The following is a 22,947-nucleotide window of genomic DNA, read 5'->3' as shown; positions in this document are numbered from 1 at the left end:
TTATGTGAGGATATCAAAATCTTCTTAACCGGGGATGAAAGCCTGGCACTTCCAGCCATGATTAGAACTGTAGAGATCACGCAGTTAGTTTTAGTCCTGGAAGATTCAGATGAATCTGTCCTGATGGACGGGACAGATCATCTTGATTTGGTTCCAGTGCCCATGGTGGGCATATTAGATGAGAACAAAGGAAGGGAAAACAAATTTGTCGAGGCTAAAAGACAGCAATGAAGATCACTTTGCTCTTCAACATCTGTGCTTTCTGGAGGAAACTTGGAGATGAGGGGAAAGGGAGGGTAAGCATAAATGAGACTAGAGAGCCAAATGTGGACTAAAGTATCTTTTGGTGACAGTCCCCATGGAGGGATCAGGGCAAAAAACCTGTTGCCCGGCTGTTGGAAGAGGATGCAAAGAGGTCGCAGCAAGGCTGACCTCACTTGTGGAAAACACCACTTGCTACTGACTGATTTAGAGACCACTCGTGAGACAACAGGACAGTTTTGCTGAGCCTGTCCACCAGATGACTGGACTTCCCTGGAATGTGCACTGCAATTAGAAAGTGACTGGAAGAAATCGCCCACTGCCAAACCTTCACTGCTTCTCGACAGAGGCTAAGATCTGGTTCCTCTCTGTTTGTTGATGTACCAAACTACTGACAAGTTGGATGTTTCTACTGCAACAGTCCCTAGATGGAGAAAGTACTGAAGGGGTTGCATCACTATAAATCACCACTCTCATCTCTAGAACGCAGACATGCAAATCGGTCTCCTGTTTCGAGCATGTGCCTTGGACCATCTGACCCAAGTAATGCCCTACCCCTCACCCCAACTGTGAGGCATCTGTGGTCAATGTGGAGTTTGGGGGAGGAAGATCAAAAGGACGTCCATGTTCAACTTCTCCCGAGTGTAACCACCATAGTAGAGAATCCTTGCACACTCGGAATACCTTTATAACATGGTTCAGAGGATACAGACACACAAGAACCATTGGATCACTAGAGTCCATTACAGAATTCTCATGTGCAATGGTGCAGGAATCTATGTTAATGTGGCAGCCATCAAATCTAACGCTCCGACGACTAGATTTGCTGGAGGTGTTGGGATTGCCAGAATCTGTCTGATATGCAATCTTAAAATGGAAATCCGGTCTGGAGGCAGGTAGGCTAGAAAAAGTACAGTTTTGTACCTACCATAAATGTAGATGTTCGAGGATCCACATTGCTGCAGTCCTTACTATTGGGTAGTTCGCTGTCCAGTCGGCCCGAATACCAGAGTATATGGCTGACGTCGGTCAGGGCGCATTAGACTGACGTCAGTACGTCAGGGTACTAATGCGCATGACCGACGTCATATCCTCAGTCTTTTCTTGCCCCAGATGTCAGAAGACCCTAAAAAGACAAGGCCCAAAATACCTGCACCAAAAATATGTACAATATATACAAAAATATATACAAAAATATCAGCATATAACCTCACCTACACAACCACCCCTAAACACAGAGGGGAAGGAGGGAGGGTAAATTAGACTGCAGCAATGTGGATCCTCGAACATCTACATTTATGGTAGGTACAAAACTGTACTATGTTCTTCGCTCCACATTGCTGCAGTCCTTACTATTGGGTAGAATCCCAAAGCAGAGGTAAGGGAGGCTGGCAAATCATAAAGAAGTAGGAGCTGACAACATGCCTTGCAAAACAGCTGTGGCAAAACCAGCCCTAGACTTAGAGTAGATAGGAAGGTGATAATGCTTAGAGAAAGTATGCACTGAACTCCAAGTAGCTGCTTCCAAAATATCCTTAGTTGCCACCCCCTTAGAAATGCTGTTGAAGTGGCAGTAGCCCTAGTGGAATGAGGCCTAATCCCAGCTGGAATCTCCTTGCCATGATGGGAATAACAAAATGCAATGCAAAACCCAATCCACCTAGAAATAGTTTGTTTTGACACAGGCTTGCCCGTGAACTCAAAGCAAAAGAAACAAACAACTGCTGAGACTGCCTAAAATCCTTAGTCCTGCTTAAATAATAACGCAATTGCCTGTGTACATCTAAAGTGTGCAAAATCTTTTCCCCTTTATTTTGGGGGTCTGCATAAAAGTAGGCAAATGAATAGTTTGGTTTAAAGCCACACTAGAAACCACCTTAGGCATAAAGGAAGGATTAGTACGTAATGATACCCTATCCTTATGGAAAATCAAAAGGGCTCTACTGCCATAAGGGCCTGCAACTCAGACACCCTTCTTGCAGAAGTAATAGCCAACAGAAAAGCAGTCTTCCATGACAAGTATTTCAATTCAGCAGTAGCCGCAGGCTCAAAAGGTTGTAGAGTAAGTTTTTCCAACACAAAATTGAGATCCCAAGCAGGAGTAGGAGCTCTACGTGGGGTCTTATATTCTTTGCCCTCTAAGAAACTGCTTGAACAAAGGATGCGAAAACAATGGTGGGTCACAATCATAGTGAGCTGAAATCGCTGCAGCATGAATCTTAATGGAAGAGAAGGACAAACCTTTGTCCAATAACTCAGTAAGATATTGAAGAGCCACACTCAAATTAGGCTCAGAAATCTCCAAATTGTTTGCTGCACTCCAAAATAAAAATCTCTTCCATTTTTCTGCGTACACTTTCCTTGTACTAGGTCTTCTAGCTTCCATAATCACATTTAAAACTTGTTGAAGAAGTTGAGACCTGCTGTGTTTCAACACAGAATATGCCAGGCTGTTAGATGAAGAGAGTGAAGCTTGACATTGAGCATTTGACCATCCTTCTGAGATAACAGATGAGGAATCAAAGGTAAAGGCCATGGAGGCTTCCTTACCAGACTCCTTAGTAGTGGGTACCAGTGTTGCAGAGGCCAATCTGGAGCTATCAAAATCATCCTTGGCTTGTCTTGTCTGACTTTTAATAGCACCTTTGGAAGAAGAGGCAGAGGTGGAAAGGCATACACATGAAGGTTTTTCCAACTGAAAGACAGAGCATCCACTTTCCAAGCTGTGTGATGAAACCCCTTTGTGCAAAACTTTGGCAGCTGGTGGTTTAGTGGAGAAGCGAACAGATCTATGTCTGGAGTTCCCCATGACACTGTCAATTTCTGAAATACATGAAGATCCAGTTTCCACTCGTGGGGATCCATGATTTGTCTGCTTAACACATCTGCTAAGGAGTTCTGTGCTCGCGGCAGAAACCTTGCCTGAAGAGTTAGTTGCAAGCTTAGCGCAGTCTCCCATAAAATCATTGCTTGCCTGCATAGAGGATAAGAATGTGTTCCCCCTTGCTTGTTGATGTACCACATGACAGTTGTGTTGTCTGTTAGAATCAACACCTGCCCTGGAAGAAGTAATTCCTTGAAAGCCATTAATGCAAACTGGACTGCTAACATCTCCTTCATGTTGATATGTAGATGCTGTAGTCTGGCAGGCCACTTGTCTTGTATCCACTTTCCATTTAGATGAGCTCCCCAAGCAATGTCCGAGGCATCTGTCGTTAAAATCTGACTCGCCTCTGGCCGGGTCACAGAGAGTCCCTTGTTTAGGTGACATTCCTGAGCCCACCACAAAAATTCTTTTTGAAGGCAAGGTATTATTTGAATGACAGTGTCCAAATCCTGGCAGTGCTGTGTCCATACATTTTGAGATACCATTGTAGCTTCCTCATATGCAGTTTGGCATTGGGAAGCACCAGAATACAAGATGCCATGAACCCTAATGCTTGAAGGACTGTCCTTGCAGTCAGCACGGACTGATGAGATAGTTGATGGAAGTAAAGGGATAGACTCTGTTTGTCCGGGGTTAAAAAGGCCATCTGGGCTGCTGTATTCAGTCTCACACCCAGAAAGCACATGTCTTGAGAGGGTACTAGACTGGACTTTATTTCGTTCACAGAATACCCTAGGCATCTTAGCACTGCTATAACATATTCCAGATGCTGTAGAAGGTCTTCCTTTTCTTGAGCCAGAATCAGGCAGTCGTCCAAGTAAGGATAGATTTGAATTCCTTGTAGCCTGAAGTAAGCTATCACTGGAGCCAGAACCTTTGTGAATACTCTGGGCAGTAGATAAGCCAAAGGGCAATGCAGAGAACTGATAATGAGAATTTCCAGCTCGAAACGCAGATACTTCCTGCAACTTAGTCTTATAGGCACATGAAGGTAAGCTTCCTTGAGATCTAAAGTTACCATCCAGTGATCTTTGCCCAGCAGAGGTAAAAGCTGTTGTAACGTCAACATCTTGAACTTGGGAATGTCCAGATAAGTGTTGAGGATAGATAAATCCAAAATTGGTCTCCACATGTTCCCCTTCTTTGGTACTAGGAACAGGCGAGAATAAAATCCTAGGCCCCTTTCTGATACAGGGACTGGCTGAATGGCCCCTATTTGGAGTAACAGAGAAATTTGCTTGTGAGCCTCTTTCCTTTGTGGAGGAGGAACATCTGGCATGCCTTTGAAAGGGGGCAATGTATGGAAATAAAACCTGTAACCGTGGTGAATGATATCCAACACCCATCTGTCCTGAGTAATTAAATCCCAATTTCCTTTGAAAAGAGACAGTCTTCCTCCTAAAGGAGCTGCCAGACGAGAATCTACTGGCAGCTGAAAAGGCAGGTCATTGGGTCTGTTTACGAAAGGACTGACCCCTGCCCTCACCAGAAGTCTGAGCAGGTGAACTCCCTGTTCTAGGCCTAAAAGAACCTTGAGCTCTGCCCCTACCACGTCTAGACCTACCCCTAGACTGGGAATCATAAGCAGGATATGTCCATCCCTTAGTAGGCCAATTTCTACTAAACTTCGGTGGCTGCACCTGCAAAAATCTTTAACAGTTTGCATAGACTTAGCTTTGTCCTCCATTTTCTTTAAAACTGCTTCCACAGGCGAACCAAACAACACATCAGACTGTAAAGGAGCATCCAAAATCCTTGTCTTAACATGCTCAGCTAAATTCTGATCCCTCAACCAGGCATGCCTGCGAAGAACAGAACTAGTGGCAGCCACCCTCGAGGAGGCCTGTACAGCATCAAAACCACATTGCAAAGAATGCTTACCCACTTGTTCAGACACATGAACTAAATCCAGCAACTCTTTACACTCAATACCTTCCGCCAAAGCATCCACTTTAGATTTCAGTTGTGAAAGGAGATAATTTTGACATTTAAGCATGTGAAACTGACAATTCAACGCCCTCATGGCTAAAGTGGAAGAAGTATACACTTTCTTTCCCCATCTATCCAAAGCCCTTGCCTCTATCAGTGGGAGCAGGGTTTTTAACCACAGAGGCCTTAACACCTTTAGGTCCCTGAGAAACAGTTTCCGGGTCTGCCCTAGGACTCTTAAAAAGATACTTATGAGCTTCAGGCACCCTATAGTACCTATCAGGTTTAACAGGAGCAGGAGGCAAAGAATCAGGGTTCAGGGAAGCCTCTGCAAAAACATCTTCCACCACATTCAACACAGGAGGTATAGCTAAGGGCCTATGCTGGGGCAAAAACAAGAATTCCCTAAGCCTTTTCCTGGAATCAGAGTAATCCTGGCCTTCCCATTTAAAGTGCTCCCTCATGGAATGCAGAGTCTCTGAAAATGAGAAATCCTCAGGAGGAGAAGCTGTAGGAGTGGAATCATCCACATCAGAATCAGAATAAGGAGGATACTCCTGCAAATCTTCCGCAGAAGACTCAGAAGCCTCTGAACACTGTTCAAAACTAACAAACTCCGGTTCCACTCTAGGCCTCTTATCAGGAGGGGGCATAGAACCTCTAATCATAGTAATCAAATCTTCTGCCATTCTAAGCATATGTTTCTTAGGCACAGAACCTGAAATGCTAGGAGAAGCCCCCACTGAAGCTGAACTTGGCCTACCTCTCAAAGAAGTTTTGGCAACAGAAGGAGAGGCTCTAACTACCTTGGGAAGAGAGGGAAGAACAGTTACCTGAGAAGCCCCCTCAGCCTGGCCTACCTCCTGAGAAGGCACATCCTGTAACAGTAAAGTCTCTGCCTGAGACTCCAAAGAAACTCCTGGCAAAACCTCTGGCTCCACTGAGCCTTCTAAAGAACCGACGTCCGGGACTGCCGGTTCATCAACCCTAGGCTTCGCTGTTTTGTCCTTGCGCTTCTTGGAAGCGGGCGTCGGAGCATCCGACGGCATTTTATAATTGCAACGCTTACCAAACACTAACCTGGCACAGTCTAACCGTCTCTTAATAGTGCGTTTGTTAAACCTAGCACAAGAGCGGCATCCAACAACGTCATGCTCAGGCCCTAAACAAGGTATACACAAGGTATGGTAATCCCTATGAGGTATCTGTTTCCCACAAGAAATACAGTTATTCACTTTTCTGACATCCGGTTAAATACTGAGGCAAGAAAAACAAAATGTTCCCCAACGGGTACTTAGCCAACTCTGATTCGGGCTGAAACTCCGGCTTCGGAAATATTTCAGAACGCCAACCTGCACTCGCAAAACTGCTTCTGCATCGGACCATGCGGCAAAAAAGACTGAGGATATGACGTCGGTCATGCGCATTAGTACCCTGACGTACTGACGTCAGTCTAATGCGCCCTGACCGACGTCAGCCATATACTCTGGTATTCGGGCCAACTGGACAGCGGACTACCCAATAGTAAGGACTGCAGCAATGTGGAACGAAGAACATCTGACTGTGTCCAGACGTCCTCCTATGAAGTCCATCATTTGTATAGACTGCAGTTGAGATTTTTGCACGTTGACTGTGATACCAAAAGTGGGAGCTAAACGTAGTGGATAATCCCCGGTTTGTATTATTAAATGCCTTGTTGATGCTGTCAGAAGCCAGTCATCTAGATAAGGGAACACACTGAATCCATGCAGTCTCAAGTAAGCTGCAAGCTACTGCCATACATTTGGGGGCTGTGGTGAGACCAAAATGGAGTACTCTGAATTGATGACTGGCTACCAGGTGGGTGTAGAGAAACCTTTTACAGTGTCTGTTCCTTTCAGAGTGCCTCTTCATTTTGGTACTACTGAAGTTCTCTCAAATGGAGCCTGGCAAGAGGCAGCACAGGAATGGTGGAAGCCATAAATCCTACAACCCTGAATAAATCCCTGGCTGTGACTGAAGCCAGAGAAAGAAGAGATTGAAAAAAGACAATCAGAGAGAGAGCCTTAGGGAGAGGCAGGGATGCCAGCATGGGAATGGTCTGGATCCTGCAACGGAGTAAAACATGATCCTAAGAAGGAACCAGTACTGATTTTTGAAGTTTATGGTAAACCCCAAGTTTTAACAGGCAAACAGTAAACTGGATGTCCTGAATCAGAACCTCAGGGAGCAAAGCCTGAATGAGCAGACTGTCTAGATAAGGAAAGATCTGAACTCCTTTCATCCTGCAAAAGGCCATGACAGGAACAAAGTATTTGGTGAATACCCTTGGGGCAGTGGAGCGGCCAAAAGGCAAGGCAGAAAACTGGAAAAGCAAGAAGCAGAAAAATGCAAAAACCTCCTGAAAGTGGAATGGATATGGATGTGGAGGTAAGCATCCTTGAGTTCCAGAGATACAAAAAATAAAAAACCCTGAAGGAGAGGGAACAAAATTTGAAGGGGCAACATATGAAAGGAGGGGACCTTTAAAAAGGTGTTGAGCTGAAAGAGGTCCACAACAGACCTCCAGGTGCCTTCCTTCCAGGGAACCTGGAATAAAAACCCTTTCCTTCCTGGGTAGGGGGCAAAACTTGAATGGTGCCCTGGGCCAGAACACACTGAAACACTTCTGGAAAGAAAGGAATTTGTTCCTGAGGTAGTTGTGGGATGCCCAGAAAAAGAAGGGATTTCCACACCATGAAATATCCCTTGCGGATGAGAGACAAAACCCAGGAATCCTGTGTGATCCTTAACCAGCTGGGGAGGAACAGTGAAAGATGATGCAACAAGGAAACCTGACATAGGGAAAGGAGAAGTAAACTGTGAATGGAACCTGGTTTGTCCAGAAAAGGAGTATTCTGAGAAGTAGGAGTTTGGACAGACTTAGCTGGAGGTACACCAACCACAAACAGATCCCAAGTGGTAAAAGTAAACCAAACAACAAAGCCAGTGACACATGGATAAAAAATATGAGATCTTTAATTTCTCTGATGTCTTGGCACAATTGCCTTCCAGGAGTAAAAACCTTTTCTACTCAAATTAGCGGGAGGTACACGCCTAGAAACCTTTTTACTTCTGGGTGAAGGGCAAGACAGTCTGCGAAAAAAAGTACATTTGCAGGGATAATTCTTCTGAAATTTAGGGATAGGAGAAACAAAAATAAGTTTCAATTCCTGCAAGGTCTTGCCCTGGTCCTGTAGGGACCTGAAAAGTTCAGCAGCAGCATAGGTATTTATTACCAAGAGAAGCATCCAACAATTTAGCCTTAATGTCATCATGTAAAGGCTGAAGACTAAACTAAGAGTAACTGCTCAAAACAGAACCAAAAGCAGCAGCCCTAGAAGCATCGCCTGCATCATAACTACGTTTAATGGAGTGCTGAGCATTTTAGAGGTAGAACCCAGCAAAGAAATGGACAAAACCTTCCCTTCGGAATCAGGAAGGTCAGAAATTACCTGAGAAGCTTGAAAAAGAAGGGCTAAAACATACCTAATAATAAGAGTCTAGTAGTTAATAGCCCCAAAAGCCAGTTTGGCAGCAGTATAAAACTTTTTGCCCAGACGTTCCATGGTTCTACTGTCTTTGATAGAAGCAGTTTAGTATAAGGCGAAAGCTTAAAAGGTTTCTCAGAAAAGACAGACACTACAGAAATTTGCAATGATCAGGCACCTTGTAAAATCAGTCAGGTTTCTTGGGGGCTGGAGACTGAAAATCAGGGCCAACAGAGGCTGCTGAAAAGGTATGAAAGACTGCATCCAGAACTGGAGGAACAGCAGAGGGTTTAGGACACTCCATCGAGAGAGTTCATAATACCTCTTCTAAATATCACAAACCTGAGAGCAATCCCACTTGAAATATTCCATCGCATGTGAAACAGTGTAGCCAAAAAAGTCTTCTAAAGGAGAATCTGGGCTAATAGAATCCTATAAACTCAGACCCATAGTCCAAAGGAGAAAAAGATCAGAGAACAGTATGCCAAGGGACTCTTCCCCTAAATCCAGATCCTCACAGTACTCTTGCTCCCTAGGTCTCTTAAGAGGAGTAGATGGCCAAGAAGAAGCAAGCAGGCAGAGAGACTTCTTGAAAAGGCTTTAAAGCCATTAAAGCACTAACCCCCCCACCCCCACCCCCCACTGAGGAAAATCCTGCCATTCAAGTTGGGGACCTTCAATATCTTTTTTTTTGTTTTTTTTTTTTTTCCTTTGAGGGATGTCTGCACGAAAAACTCTAGTAGGGTTGGACCCCTGCCAACACTCTACCAAAACAGGACGACTCTCCTACAGAACTAAAGTCTGTGGAATCCCTCTCAGTCCCTCAGATATAAATCAGCAAAGGTTCCCTTTCTCGGAACCTAGAATAAAAACCTTCCCCTCCTGGGTAGGGGAAACAACTTGAATGGAGCAGACGTACGAGTAGTCGGAACCATGCAGGCCCCCGACAGGGTTGTGGCAGAGGAATCCAAAGCAACAACCAGATGATCCTACAGGCTTTCACCAACTTTGACAGAGACATTATGGGGCGAGGCTGAACAGCAGGCAAATCATTCGAGAGTTTTTTGGCCTTTTTCTTGGCAGGCATCTGACCCTCGAGATGGGAGAACTCCGCCATAGCACCCTGTGCCAACAACTTCAGATGTTGATTTTCTAGGTAAATAGATGAGAAGAGATGACTACATAAGGTTTTGGGGGTCAAACACTTGGCAGATAGCACACTGTATGGTCTTGAGAAGCATCCACATGAAAGAGATACTGTTCACGGTGATTTTTATGGGGAATCTGCCTCCCACACTGACATTTTCCCTTTGTGAATGACATGTAAACTCACAACAAAAATAAAAGAGAAAGAAAGAAAAAACCCCAAAGGGGCACTTATCTGAAAAATGACTTGCTAGCCAGCACAGTAGTAGTGTGTTCAGACAGACGTTCAAAGATGGCATCTGGGCTGGCGTCAAAGAAATTCTGAGGTATGCACTTCCGTACATCACCTTTATGCCTTACACTTTGCACAGGCAGCATACATGTGAAGTCTATAAATTCTAAAGGCTTTGGTACACTGGCCAGACACTGGGTTATCCTTGGCAGGAGATCGCCTTATGTAAGTAATACTGCAACAGTGATATGTAAGGACATATAGTGCTGCCTGGGCGTCAAAAGCCAAAAGGCAGCCACCAGTAAATCTTTGGTAAATAATTCCTAATCTTTTGAAGGACTTTCAAAATGAGAGGATGAGGGGAAAGGGAGGGGAACCATAAAGATGCATCCATATCCAGTGAACTGAAAAGGTTATCTTCCTTCCAGGTCACTTTACAAGATGTGCTGAAATTAGAAGTTATATACTCACCATAACGTTCCATCTGAGTAGGTATCTTCATTTGTCTGCAACCATTGGGATACGGATCCGATCTCGGATCCGAGCCAGCAACTTTTACCACAGCATAGATCCGAGCTTCTAGCTCCTCCCTTTACCCATAATCCCCTGCCAACCCTAACTGACCTCAGATCAAGTTTGCCCAATATAAGCAATGTAAAGGTGCCCCGGAAGGGGCTAATCCAAGACGGATCCTAAAGGTCAGGGGGAAGGAGGGGGGGATGGTTGCAGACAAATGAAGATACCTACTCAGATGGAACGTTATGGTGAGTACATAACTTCTAAATCTGAAGTAGGAACTTAATTTGTCAGCAACCTTTGGGACAGAGTCCCCAGCTATCTGAATCCTGGGTGGCCTTTATGGAAGAACATTCCGGAGCACTGCAGAGCCAAAGGACGCCCTACCTCTGGAGACAACATCCAGTTTGTAATGGCTGATAAAGGTATGACATGAGGCCCAAGTGGCTGCGGAACAAATATCTAAGGGAACCCGAAATTTAAAAGCTGCCGAAGCAGCGACGGCCCTAGTAGAAGGAGCTCGAACCCCTTGAGGTGCAGGCCTTCCCAAACTCTGGTATGCTAAGAGGATACAATTAGCTATCCACCGTGATGGTGTAACTTTAGAGATTGACTTGCCTAAACTTGTTTTGGCAAAGGAAACAAACAACTGGTCAGATTGCCTATGACCAGCAGTTCGATGAGTATAAAAACGTAATTGTCTGTGCACATCCAAGGAATGCAGTTTATATTCTCCTTTGTTCTGGTAATGGGGAAAGAACACGGGAAGATTAATGGATTGATTAATATTAGCTTCTGAAGACACCTTAGGCAGAAAGGACAGATTGATCCTGAGGTAAACTATCTGTATGGAAGGATAAATAAAGCGGCTTAACACAGAGCCTGAAGTTCAGAAACCCTTTTAGCTGACGTAATGGCCACTAAGAAGGCCGTTTTCCAAGAGAGATATTTAAGATCAACCGTGGCCGCCGGCTCGAAAGGGGGGCTAGTCAAGGCTTGGAGAACCAAAGACAAATCCCATGGGGGTACTACCTCGCTGACTGGAGGTCTGAGAAGGAAAGCACCCTTGAGGAAAGCTTTACAAAGCTTAGCAGTCAGAGGGCCTGATTCATGCCCTACATGATAATGCGAAATCGCTGCCAGTTGTACCTTGACTGTAGAGCAGCTAGCCCCTTGATGAAAAAGGGTAGTTAAGAACTCCAAAACCGCCGTGAGAGGCGCTGTGAAAGGATCCAAGTGATGGTGCTCCGCCCAGATTGAAAAGAGTTTCCACTTGCTTCGGTAGACTCTTCTGGTGGAAGGTTTATGTGCTGCTACTAGGATGGCTTTGACTGGTGAGGAGATTCCGGGAGTCCTAATCAGGAGTAAAACTGGAGCAACCAAGCAGTCAGCTTGAGGTTGACCAGGTTGGGGGCCTGGAGACCAAGAGGGTGGGTAATGAGATCCGTGAGTGGATCCAGAATCCATGGTGGATGAATTAGGCAAGACCACAGGTACGGGATCCATGTTTGACGAGGCCAGAATGGGGCAATGAGGATTATTTTGCTCCCCAGCCAACTGTCTTTCTGTAGGAGTTTCAGCATCATGGGCAACGGAAGGTAAGCGTAAAGGAGACCGGGAGGCCAAGCATGTACTAGAGAGTCTCTCGGGGACTCCCCTTGAGGGGGAATTAGAGTGAAGTAACTGTTGCATTTGGTATTTGAAGGAGAGACAAAAAGATCGCAACAGGGTTGCCCCCATAGGGCAAATATTTGTTTCGCTACTAGGGGATTGAGAGACCATTTGTACGGAGTCAGGATCGAACGACTGAGCCGGTCTGCTAGGATGTTGGACCGTCCCGGAATTTGCGTTGCAATAAGAAAGCGGTTGGTGGAAATCGCCCATTCCCACACTCTCATGGCCTCGCGACAAAGGGGATAAGACCTGGTTCCCCCCTGTTTGTTGATGTACCAGACAACTGACATGTTGTCCGTCTGTACTGCAATTGTCCCAATCGGTAGAAGGCTGTGAAGTGCCTGCAACGTCAAAAGCACCACCCTCATCTCTAGGACATTGATATGCAAGGAGGTCTCTGTCGTTCCACGTACCTTGGACCGTTCTGCCTGAATAGTGCCCCACCCCCCACCACAGGCGAGAGGCGTCCGTGGTCACTGTGGCGACGGTGGAAGGCATCAAAAATGGTCGTCCCATGTGGAGACTCGCGGACCGGAGCCACCACATGAGCGACGTTCTGCAAGCCCTGCTTAGGGGAATAGGATGAGACAGGGACCATTGTACTTGGAGGGTCAATTGCAGTACCCTCCTATTTAGGCGGGCTAGGGGTAGTAGAGGAATACCTGCCTCCATGGACCCTAGAGCCCTCAGGATCAATTCCGCAGGTGGAGCAGAAAGAATGAGAATGGCCTTGACATGCAACCTCAGGTTCTGAAGCCGATCGGGAGTTAAGAAGGCAAGCATTATCCTGGAATCCAATCTGGCCCCTATAAAATCTATCACCTGTGAGGGGACTAGAGAAGATTTGGTCATGTTGATAGTTAACCCTAGACGTGGAGCAAGGTCGAGGAAGTAATCCCTGCCTAAACAGAGCAGATGCCTTGCTGGGGCGATGAGGAGCCAGTCATCCAGGTACAGAAAGACCTGAATTCCCTAAAGCCTCAGGTGGGCCGCTATGACCGCCAAGACTTTGGTGAACACCCTGGGGGCTGAGGTGAGACCGAAGGGAAGGGCCCTGAACTGGAAATGACTGGCTCCCAGCCGAAAGCAGAGGAACCTCCTGGAGCGTCTGTCCACTAGAATGTGGTAGTACGCATCCTTGAGGTCTATCGAGCACATCCAATCGTTCTCCCGTAATAGGGGGAGAACAGATTGTAAGGTGACCATTTGGAACTTTTCTTTGGGTACTGCCAAGTTCAGGAGAGAGGGGGAGAGAGAGAGAGAGATCGAGAATGGGTCTCAAGTCCCCAGTCTTTTTTGGCACCAGAAAGAACCTGGAGTAAAACCCCGATCCGAACTGATCTGGGTGGACGGGTTGGATGGCTCTTTTTTGTAAAAGCTGCTGAATTTCTGTAGCAGCTGCCTCCCTCTGATTGGGTGGTACGTCGGGGAGGCTTCTGATTTTGGGGGTTACAATAAAGGGAATTTGGTAACCTCTGGATATGATGCGAAGCACCCAGGGATCTGTTATGGACTCCCACATTGCTAGGTGCTTCGAAAGACGCCCCCCCGACTGCCTCCAGAGTGAAGCAGCCGGGCAACCCCTCAGGGGTTCTGCGTGGGCTTCTCAGAGAAGGGTTCTCTGGACCCAAAGTTTCTGGGACCCCGTCTGCCACTTGGGCAGCGTCCTCCCTGTCCTCCTCTGCCACGAGAGGACTGGTTGTCCGGAGCAGACTGGGACTGATGCGATTTTTGGAACCACATCATCTTCTGACCCTTTAGGTTCTTAGAAAAGGACCTCTGGGGAGCAGAGAAGCGGACTCCGACGGCAGACAACGTCTTCCCGTCTTTCTCACTCTGGACTAAGGTGTCGCGAATGGTTTTGCCAAAAAGTGCAGAACCATCAAAGGGGGCATTCGCGAATGACGCCTTAAAGGGTTCCGAGAAGTCAGTGTCAGAGCCAGGCCTGACGCCTGATTACCAGGCCGGCTCTGCCGGCTCTAGTGGCTCCTTCAGTGGCGTGTGACAAGAGCCGCATAGAGGTATTAGAAACTGAGCGTAGAGTAGACATTCGGGAGGAGTACAGATGCTTGTCTCCTTCCGACATGGACTCTGGGGGGGATGTAGCGTATTCTTTTATTAGATCCCGCTGCATCCGGATGACGTGTGCCATATAGTTCAGCGCTCTCATGGAGAAGGTTGCTGAACTAAAGACCTGCTTCCCCAGGCGGTCCATCGCTCGAGAGTCCTTACTCGAAGGGTGGACCGCAGAGCTCTCCTGAGCCAGCTCTCTCTTGGTGGCCGCCGCCACCAACATGGCATCTACGGGGAGACCTCTGCTCCAGTGGGTTCTCTCAGCAGGGGGACTCAGGATCCTGTCCGTGCGCTTGGGGATAGGCTCCACAGTGTCCAGCTCCTTCCAAGCCCTGGTGGCTTCTAGGAATATGGACTCATCGGAGGAAGCCTTGGGGGCAGACCACCCCCCCCCTAATCCTGAGCATCTCCATGATGTCTCCAAAGGAGACATCCTCGGGGGGTAAAATTGGGGAGCCTTCCCCTTCATCTAAGTCCGTATCTTCGGTAAGGGACTCAGGGGAGTCCATGTGCCTCCTCTTACACTTCGCTTTGTGAGGGACCTCTTCGGGGGGGCTGTCCGAGGAAGACTCACCAGCAATATCACGTTCCACAGGAACACCCAGAGACGTCGAAGCAGGCTGCCCCAAAGGCCAAGTGATGGGAGCCCAGATAAGCTGAGAGGGAGTGCAGGGAGGAGCCGAAGCCAGGACCGGGGTCCGGATACACTCAACAGTGCCCTTTCCACCACCGCGAAAGCAGAGGGGGAGCTACTCTCAATCGGCTCAGAGAGTCGGCGCCCACTCGGATCTGAAGCGGGGACTGGATCCGGGGCTGAGACCCTTGGATCCGAAGGACCCGTGTGCTCCAACCGGGACGGAGCCAAAGTCACACAAAGTCCCTCAGATTCGAAGCTCCGTCCACGGCTCCGAGAGGTCGAATCCGACAAACTCAAGGGACCAGTTGGAGCCGAACTAGTACTGCCGGCTCCGACACACCCCCCAGATCAGACGCGGCTCGGCTCAGAGTGCTCCGAACCCAGGAAGCAGGACGGAGAAAGAGCGATTGGGGCAAAAAAGGGGTCGAGCCCCCCCCCCCGGAGGGGGGGGGGGTGGGCAAGAGCACTCCCATCTGCAGCTGGGCCTGGATGAACCTCCTCATCATCCGGTCCATGTCTGCATCTGACATACTAAATGCAGACCTCGAAGAGGCCACCGAGGCAAACCTAGAGTGACGCCTCGATGACCTCGACGGGGACCGGGTTGCCTCCTCCCCATGGCCCGGTGAAAAACAAGGGGACCGGAGCTGAGGAGGAGGCGATCCAGAAACCCTGGATGGAGAAGCCCGCTTGGCGTGCGGGGCCGAGGAAGAGTCCTCGGCCCGCCGCTTATGGTGCTTCTCCTTCCTTTTGTTTTTTCCGGCCTCCCTACCCTCTAGAGCCAAAATGGGAGGTTGAGTCACGTCCGGAGGAAGGGAGGCAGGGGTGGTCGCTACCGAGGACTGGGTAGCGGCCACCGAAGAACCGGAGGTCGGAGCAGAGTCCGGGGGCAAAAGGCCCGCCAGAATCAGCTTCTATCTCCGGTCCTTAAGTGCCCTGGGGTTGAACGGTGCACAAATTGTGCATCCCGAAGAAAGATGTTCAACCAAGGCACCTAATGCACCGGGTGTGGCCAGCTGCCGGTGAGAGATTATGGCCACACTCGGTACATTTTGAAAAGATGGCTTTAGGGGCCTCCGACATATCGAACGTAAACCACACTCACTAGGCCCCTAACACACCACAAACACACACTACGAAACAGCGAGGGTAGGGAGGAAAAAATTTAACAAAAATAGATATTTAAGAGGGAACCTACACAAACTCAATCACACAAGAAAATACAAAATTTCTTAGCTATTTTTTCACAAAAAACCTTCCAAATGCCAGGAGCTCAAAATCCAGCTTGTTGGCTTGAAGCGCGGCAAACTAGATCTGAGGTCAGTTAGGGTTGGCAGGGGATTATGGGTAAAGGGAGGAGCTAGGAGCTCGGATCTATGCTGTGGTAAAAGTTGCCGGCTCGGATCCGAGATCGGATCCGTATCCCAAAGGTTGCTGACAAATGAAGTTCCTACTTCAGATCAGAACTGTTCAGTTGCCTGTTCAAACTGGAGGTTAACTGATTTGAGGAATTCCCAATGGTACATCCACTCATGAGGGTCTACCCTGGTTCTGCTCAGTCTGTCTAGTGTATGTTCTGCTCTGAAGAAATTAAGTTACCCCCCAAAAAATAATTATTGCTGTGTCCCAAGCAATAACGGCCAACCAAAATATACAAAAAAAAAAAGGGGGGGGGGTGGAGGTTAACAGACTGTTCCTCTCTGTTTATGTACAGCATCCCAGAGGTGTCTTGTCACCACTAAAAAAGATGCTGGAGACCAAAATTCAGAGATTTCATGGTTTCAAGGCATTTAAGAGTCATCATCTCTTACACGTTGATGTGTTTCTCACCCGTGCTGCGGTTCGCAAATTTCTTGAACAAAGACAGTTAAAATCAGCACCACAAGCAAACTTAAAAGCAACTGTAGACCCTGTCTCAGAGGGGCTGAGTAGAGAGAAAGGATCTCCTTGGGATCCATTAGGTTTCATTCAGGAGTCACATTGCCATTTCGTTTTTAACTCCTTTGCCAGATTTTGACTGGCCAAATTTGAAGGGTTTATGAAAAAAATGGGCTTGGACTAGAAGGAAAGTTTGTTTAAAACAGGAATTGGAGATAAAAATATCTGCTTTAGTCACTACATGAGTTTTCTTCTCTATTCTAACTTTTTGAAAGTGTCTTATCCAGAGGGGAATTTAACATCTGAGGTTTCACATCTTCAGTAAAGCAAAGTAGTCTTATTAAAATATTCCTTCCTATAACTGTTAAACTTGCAGCTGCCCTGGAGACAGCACTGTAGCCTCACCTGTGTGCTTAGCCAACAGAGAGGAAAGGTTGATCATGTCCATAAGATCACATTTGAACTCAGCGAGTTAGGAAGGGTAGCCAAAATTTTGCACACAATGCTCAAAATAAAAACAAACTAACATACAGGTTTGGCTATCAATCTCTAAGGGTTAAAGGTGACATAAGTGTACAACTTCTTGCCATACTTAACCATCGACTGTTATTAAGGAACTATCACAGCTCCTTTGTTTCCATCCAAACGTATCACCGCAGGATCTGCAGAAATATTTTTATAGCTGTATTTGAGCAAGTAAAACTTATCAGGATAAATGAATTCAGTGACTTTAAAGTGATATGGGAAAATGCCAGATGTTGACAGCACAGTATCTCCAAAGCAGGACGTGGCGTGTGCAGTCAGACACAGCGGGAACAAAGGAGGTTTGCATCTAGCCCAGTGCTCACATCAGGCCATGTTCACCAAGGGTTCACATATACAAGGTAGGTCATGTCAAAATAACGACCTGAAATAAAGGGCCAAAGTCAACCACGCCTCTGTACCAAGTCCTGATGGACCTGAAAAATTCAATCAGATCATCTCAAATGCAGAGTGGTCAAGGAACTCTAGAGACCAATTCTTGGGTGCAGGCTCTCCTTGCAATTTTAAGCTGGTCAATACTTGCAACCTCCTCAAATGTGGCTACCAAGGTGGGCATCTCTCAGGACTACAGACATTTTCCAAAGCAGGTAACTGTCACAAATTTAAGCCCTTGGCAGGTGAGAACAAAGCTGAAGCACCAGTTTATAAAGCCACCTCAAGGGAAACCTTACATCTAGCAGAAGATTGTGGATGATGTCTGACCACGGCTTCCTTCATCTCCTAGAAGCATTTATGCAATGCACTGGCACAGACCCTCATGCTATGCTCTCAGCACAGCTAGTAGAGCTGAAAGGCGGGACAGAAGTTGATCCATCAAGCATCTTCTGGAGGATCAGGCTGATGTACTTGTCATGCTTCACATTATGCTTCTCTGCAAATCAACAAAAATCATGCCCATAGTTGGCCAGGTCTTGGCTTGTTGTCGGATGGCCACAGAAATACCTCAATGATTTACCTGTTTTATGCACTGAACACAGGAACTTTTTCTAGACAAAAACAAAATAAAAATAAAAGTCTATGAAGAGAAACGGAATATAAGAATCGTTAGGTGCAAAGGCTGGGACACTGTCCTAAACCAGCAGTGACTATGGCATGCACTGGCAGAAAGTATTTGCACCCACTTACACAAAAACAAAGCTGATGTGCAGGAGAAGAAATCCCTAAAGTTAAGCCACTGCAGGATCTGTTCCTCCTCCTTTCTGAAATCTTTCTTCTTTTTCTACTCCAACCTTTCTCCCAAGCAAAGCCTTTTCCATATCTGGACCAAATCAGTGTAATGAATTCCACACACACACCCACAATGATCAACATATGAACATGAACATCTATATAAAAGGGCCACCTCACACAGAGGACAGTCTGTGCTTGCCCTGCAGCCCAGCTACAGCCAGAATACAGCGCTTAGGAATTCTGCAATCTCACATATGACTTGACTAATGCACTATCCTACAAAGAACTGCTGGACTTTTGTTGATGATTTCAACATACTGCTTAAATATGATGACTACATTTGTAGAGACAGGTCATGACTGAAAAGGTTGCATGTTGGATAAGTCCACTTATATGGTTAACAAATGAATAAAGTTAAATGCAAATAAATTCTCTTCAAACCTTTGCACCCGCAGGATCTGATGAAAAAATTGATAAGTTCCAAGAGTCCCGTCTCCTTTTGTTGTTTATAGCTGTCCAACCAGTCATCAACCACACACTAAAATAATTCAAAAGGAAAAATTTTAAACAAATTTAAAGATAGCATACATTGCTAATTGGTACATTACAAAACAGTCATCAGCAAATAACCCAATATACATAAAAGCAAAATATTTCCCTAAGAATAATAAGTTATGTACTCACCATAACGTTCCATCTGAGTAGGTGGCTTCATTTGTCTGCAACCTGTGGGTCTTGGATCCGATATCGGATCCGAGCCGGCAACTTGCAGCATAGCTATGGATCAGAGCTCCTAGTTCCTCTCCTCACCCATAATCCCCTGCCAAACTCCTATGACCTCAGATCAACTTTGCCCCTCTATGGATACCTGAAAAGGTGTTCCAACAAGCATAATAGCTAGAACAATATAACAGGACCAAGTTCGGAAGGCCAGGGGCAGGGAGGGGGGGGATGGTTGCAGACAAATGAAGCCACCTACTCAGATGGAACGTTACGGTGAGCACATAACTTCTTAATCTGGAGTAGGGACTTCATTTGTCAGCAACCTGTGGGACAGAGTCCCCAGCTACCTAAATCTTGGGCAGCCATCATAGAAGGATGTTCCGGAGCACTGCAGAGCCAAAGGATGCTCTCCCTCTAGAAATTACATCCAGTTTGTAGTGGTTAATAAAGTATGAGATGAGGCCCAAGTAGCTGCCGAACAAATATCGTCCAATGGCACTCTAGATTTAAGAGAGAGCAGAAGTAGAGATGGAGCGAGTGGTACGTGCACGTACTCCCTCAGGTGTGGGCCTCCCGGAAGCTTTCTCCAAGAAGGATTCTCTGGACCCAAAGTTCCTCGGGGCCCCTCTGCCCCTAGGGCGGCATCCTCCCTGTCCTCCTCTGCCAAGGAAGGACTGGTTGTCCGGAGCAGGTTGGGAATGTTGCGATTTCCGGAACCACACCTTCTTCTGTCCCTTTTGGTTCTTAGAGAAGGACCTCTGGGGAGCAGAGAAGCGGACTCCAACGGCAGACAACATCTTCCCGTCCTTCTCGCTCTGGACCAGTGTTTCACAAACGGTCTTGCCAAACAAGGCAGAACCATCAAAAGGGGCATTCGCAAAGGACGCCATAAAGGGCTCCGTGAAGTCACAATGCCGGAGCCAGGCCTGACGGCTCATGACTAGGCCCGCTCCGCTAACTCTAGCGGCTCCCTCAGTAGCGTGGGACAAAAGCCACATAGAGGTATTGGAGATGGACCTTAGAGTGGCCATTCGAGTGGAGTACAACTGCTTGTCCTCCGCCGACATGGACTCGGGGGGGGGGGGGCAGCGTATTCTTTGATAAGATCCCGCTGCATGTGCCATATAGTTCAGAAACCTTACCGAGAAGGTCGCTGAACTAAAAACCCGCTTCCCAAGGCAATCAATCGAGCGGGACTCCTTGCTCGGTGGATGGACCAAGGGGCTCTCCTGAGCTAGTTCCCTCTTCGTGGCTGCCGCCGTCAACATGGCATCTACGGGGGACCCTTGCTCCAGTGGGACCGGTCTGCGGGGGGGCTCAGTATCCTGTCCAGGCGTTTAGGGACTGGCTCCACAGTGTCCGGCTCCTTCCACACCCTGGTGGTAAGGTCCACCAGGGGGTCGGCCGGAGGGGACAGCCAAGAGGTAGACGGGCCTGCTTCTAATGCCTCCAGAAACACGGACCTGTCAGAGGAAGCCTTGGGGGCAGACCACCCACCTCTGATCCTAAGCATTTCCATGATGTCTCCAAAGGAGACATCCTCCGGGGGTGACCTTGGGGAGCCTTTCCCCTTCATCCAAGTCCGTGTCCTCTGTTAAGGACTCGGGGGGAGTCCACATGCCTCCTCTTACACTTGTGCTTGCGAGGCACTTCCTCGGGGGGGGCTGTCCGAGGAAGTCTCGCCAGCAATATCTTGTTCCAATGAAACAACCTGGGACATCGAAGCAGGCTGTCCCTGTGGCCGATTGATGGAAGCCTGGCCCAGCAGAGAGGGAGTGCAGGGTGGAGCCGGGGGTCTGGATGCTCTCGACAGAGCCCTCTCCACTGCATCGAAGGCAGAGGGGGAGCCACTCTCCCTGGGCTCTGAAAGTTGACTCCCACTCGGATCCGATGAAGGGATCGGAACCAGCGCCAAGACCGTCAGATCCGAGGGACCAGTGTGCTCCGACCTGGACGGAGCCGAAGGCACACTGAAACCCTCGGATCCGAAGCTCAGCCCACAGCTCCCAGAGGTCAGATCCGACGATGGAACCGAAAAACTCGAGGGCAGGGTCGGATCCGAAGTACCCAGTACTGTCGGCGCCGACCCACCCCCGGCTCCGACGCTGCCCGGCTCCGAACGCTCGGAACCCGGAAAGCAGGTCAGAGAAGGAGCAATCAGAGCAAAGAAAGGGGTCGAGCTCCCCCCTGAAGGGGGGGGAGGCAAGAGCACTCCCATCTGCAGCTGGGCCTGGATGAACCTTCACATCATCCGGTCCAAGTCTGCATCTGACAGCCTTATGTAGATCTTGAAGAGGCCACCGAGGCAGGCCTGGAGTGCCGCCTCGATGACCTCGACGGAGATCGGGTCACCACCTCCTTAGGTCCCGGGGAGAAGCAAGGAGATTGGAGCCAAGGAGGAGACCTGGAAGCCGTGGAGGGAGAAGCCTGCTTAGCTGGGGGGGTCGAAGCGGAGGCCTCGGCCCTCCGCTTGTGGTGCTTCTCCCTCCGTTTCTCCCTCCTGGCCTCCCTGTCCTCCGGCGCTTTAGTGGGAGTTTGAATCTCGGCCGGGGAAAGGGGGGCAGGAGTGACTACCACCACAGGCTGAGGAGGTGCCACGGCAGCAGCGGAGGCCAAAGCCGAATCCGGAGGCAAAAGACCCGCCACAACAAGCTTCGACCTCAGCTCTTTCAGTGCCCTGGGGTAGAACGCTGCACAAATTGTACATCCTGAAGAGAGGTGTTCAACCCCAAGGCGCACACACAGAGTGTGGCCATCAGCCGGAGATAACTTGTGGCCACACTCGGTGCATTTAGAAAAAATGGGTTTTGGGGCCTCTGCCATACCCAAAACTAAAGTACACTACACAAGCACACAGACCCCAAACACACACAGACGCACTAACGACCAGCGAGGGGAGGGTGAAAACCAAAAAAAAATTAAACTAAATAGGAACCTAACCACTCACACAAATTACAAATACAAAGTTGACAAGAAAAATTGAAGAAATTCACTTATCTGTAGATAAACGCTAGGAGCTCTAAAATCTAGCTACACATTCAAGCGTGGCAAACTAGATCTGAGGTCATAGGAGGTTGGCAGGGGATTATGGGTGAGGGGAGGAGCTAGGAGCTCAGATCCATAGCTATGCTACAAGTTGCTGGCTCGGATCCGATATCGGATCCAAGACCCACAGGCTGCTGACCAATGAAGTCCCTACTGCAGATCATATTATTTATCCATTATCCCTGTCCTCTCTTATTTTGCATTCGTAGACAAAAGAATAACTCACGTGGGATGTGGGGGACAGTAATACACCACATTTAAGGTAGCAAACTTGAGTAGCTAACCAGTGAATAAAGCAGCAAAAGTCAGCCTTGTACACACACATATGGATAAAGGGTATCATACGACAACACAAAAAAATTCAGGACAGCTTGTGGTACAGTGTTTACACCACTGACTCTTGCACACTAATCAGTAGTTAAAAAAAATACTAAAAGGATTTGTTGTAAAAACAGCAGGAAGAAAAAAATAAGCCTGGCACAGATGGGTCAAAACGCAAAAAAAAAATAAAACATTTATGACTAAGCAAGGGGCAGACAAAAGCTTTTCAAAACACTGATGAACTATTAGTAAATCTTATGAAGCCTAGAGTATGGGAATATTTTTTCTTTCCATTTTAAAGTGTCTAATGCATCACTACTGACTTAGACCACAAAATGTTTTTTAAGTTGAAGATACTCTGATACTTAGCAGAAATAGCTAAATACATTTCTTAAGTATTTGA

General features: G+C 47.6%; 1 protein-coding gene across 1 annotated transcript in view; it reads right to left on the bottom strand.

The window, feature by feature from the left end:
• Nucleotides 1-22,947, bottom strand: part of STAG3 (stromal antigen 3) — a 4,836,058-nt gene that overhangs the window by 4,060,583 nt on the left and 752,528 nt on the right. The window contains exon 5 of the mRNA XM_044077272.1: nucleotides 18,897-18,993. Within this exon, the coding sequence (XP_043933207.1) occupies nucleotides 18,897-18,993 (97 nt within the window). The remainder of the gene's footprint in view (nucleotides 1-18,896; nucleotides 18,994-22,947) is intronic.

This window comes from Protopterus annectens, chromosome 7.part0 (genome assembly GCF_019279795.1).
Source record: "Protopterus annectens isolate FY-2018-M chromosome 7.part0, PAN1.0, whole genome shotgun sequence".
NCBI lineage: Eukaryota > Metazoa > Chordata > Ceratodontiformes > Protopteridae > Protopterus > Protopterus annectens.
This window is presented reverse-complemented; position numbering and strand designations above follow the sequence as displayed.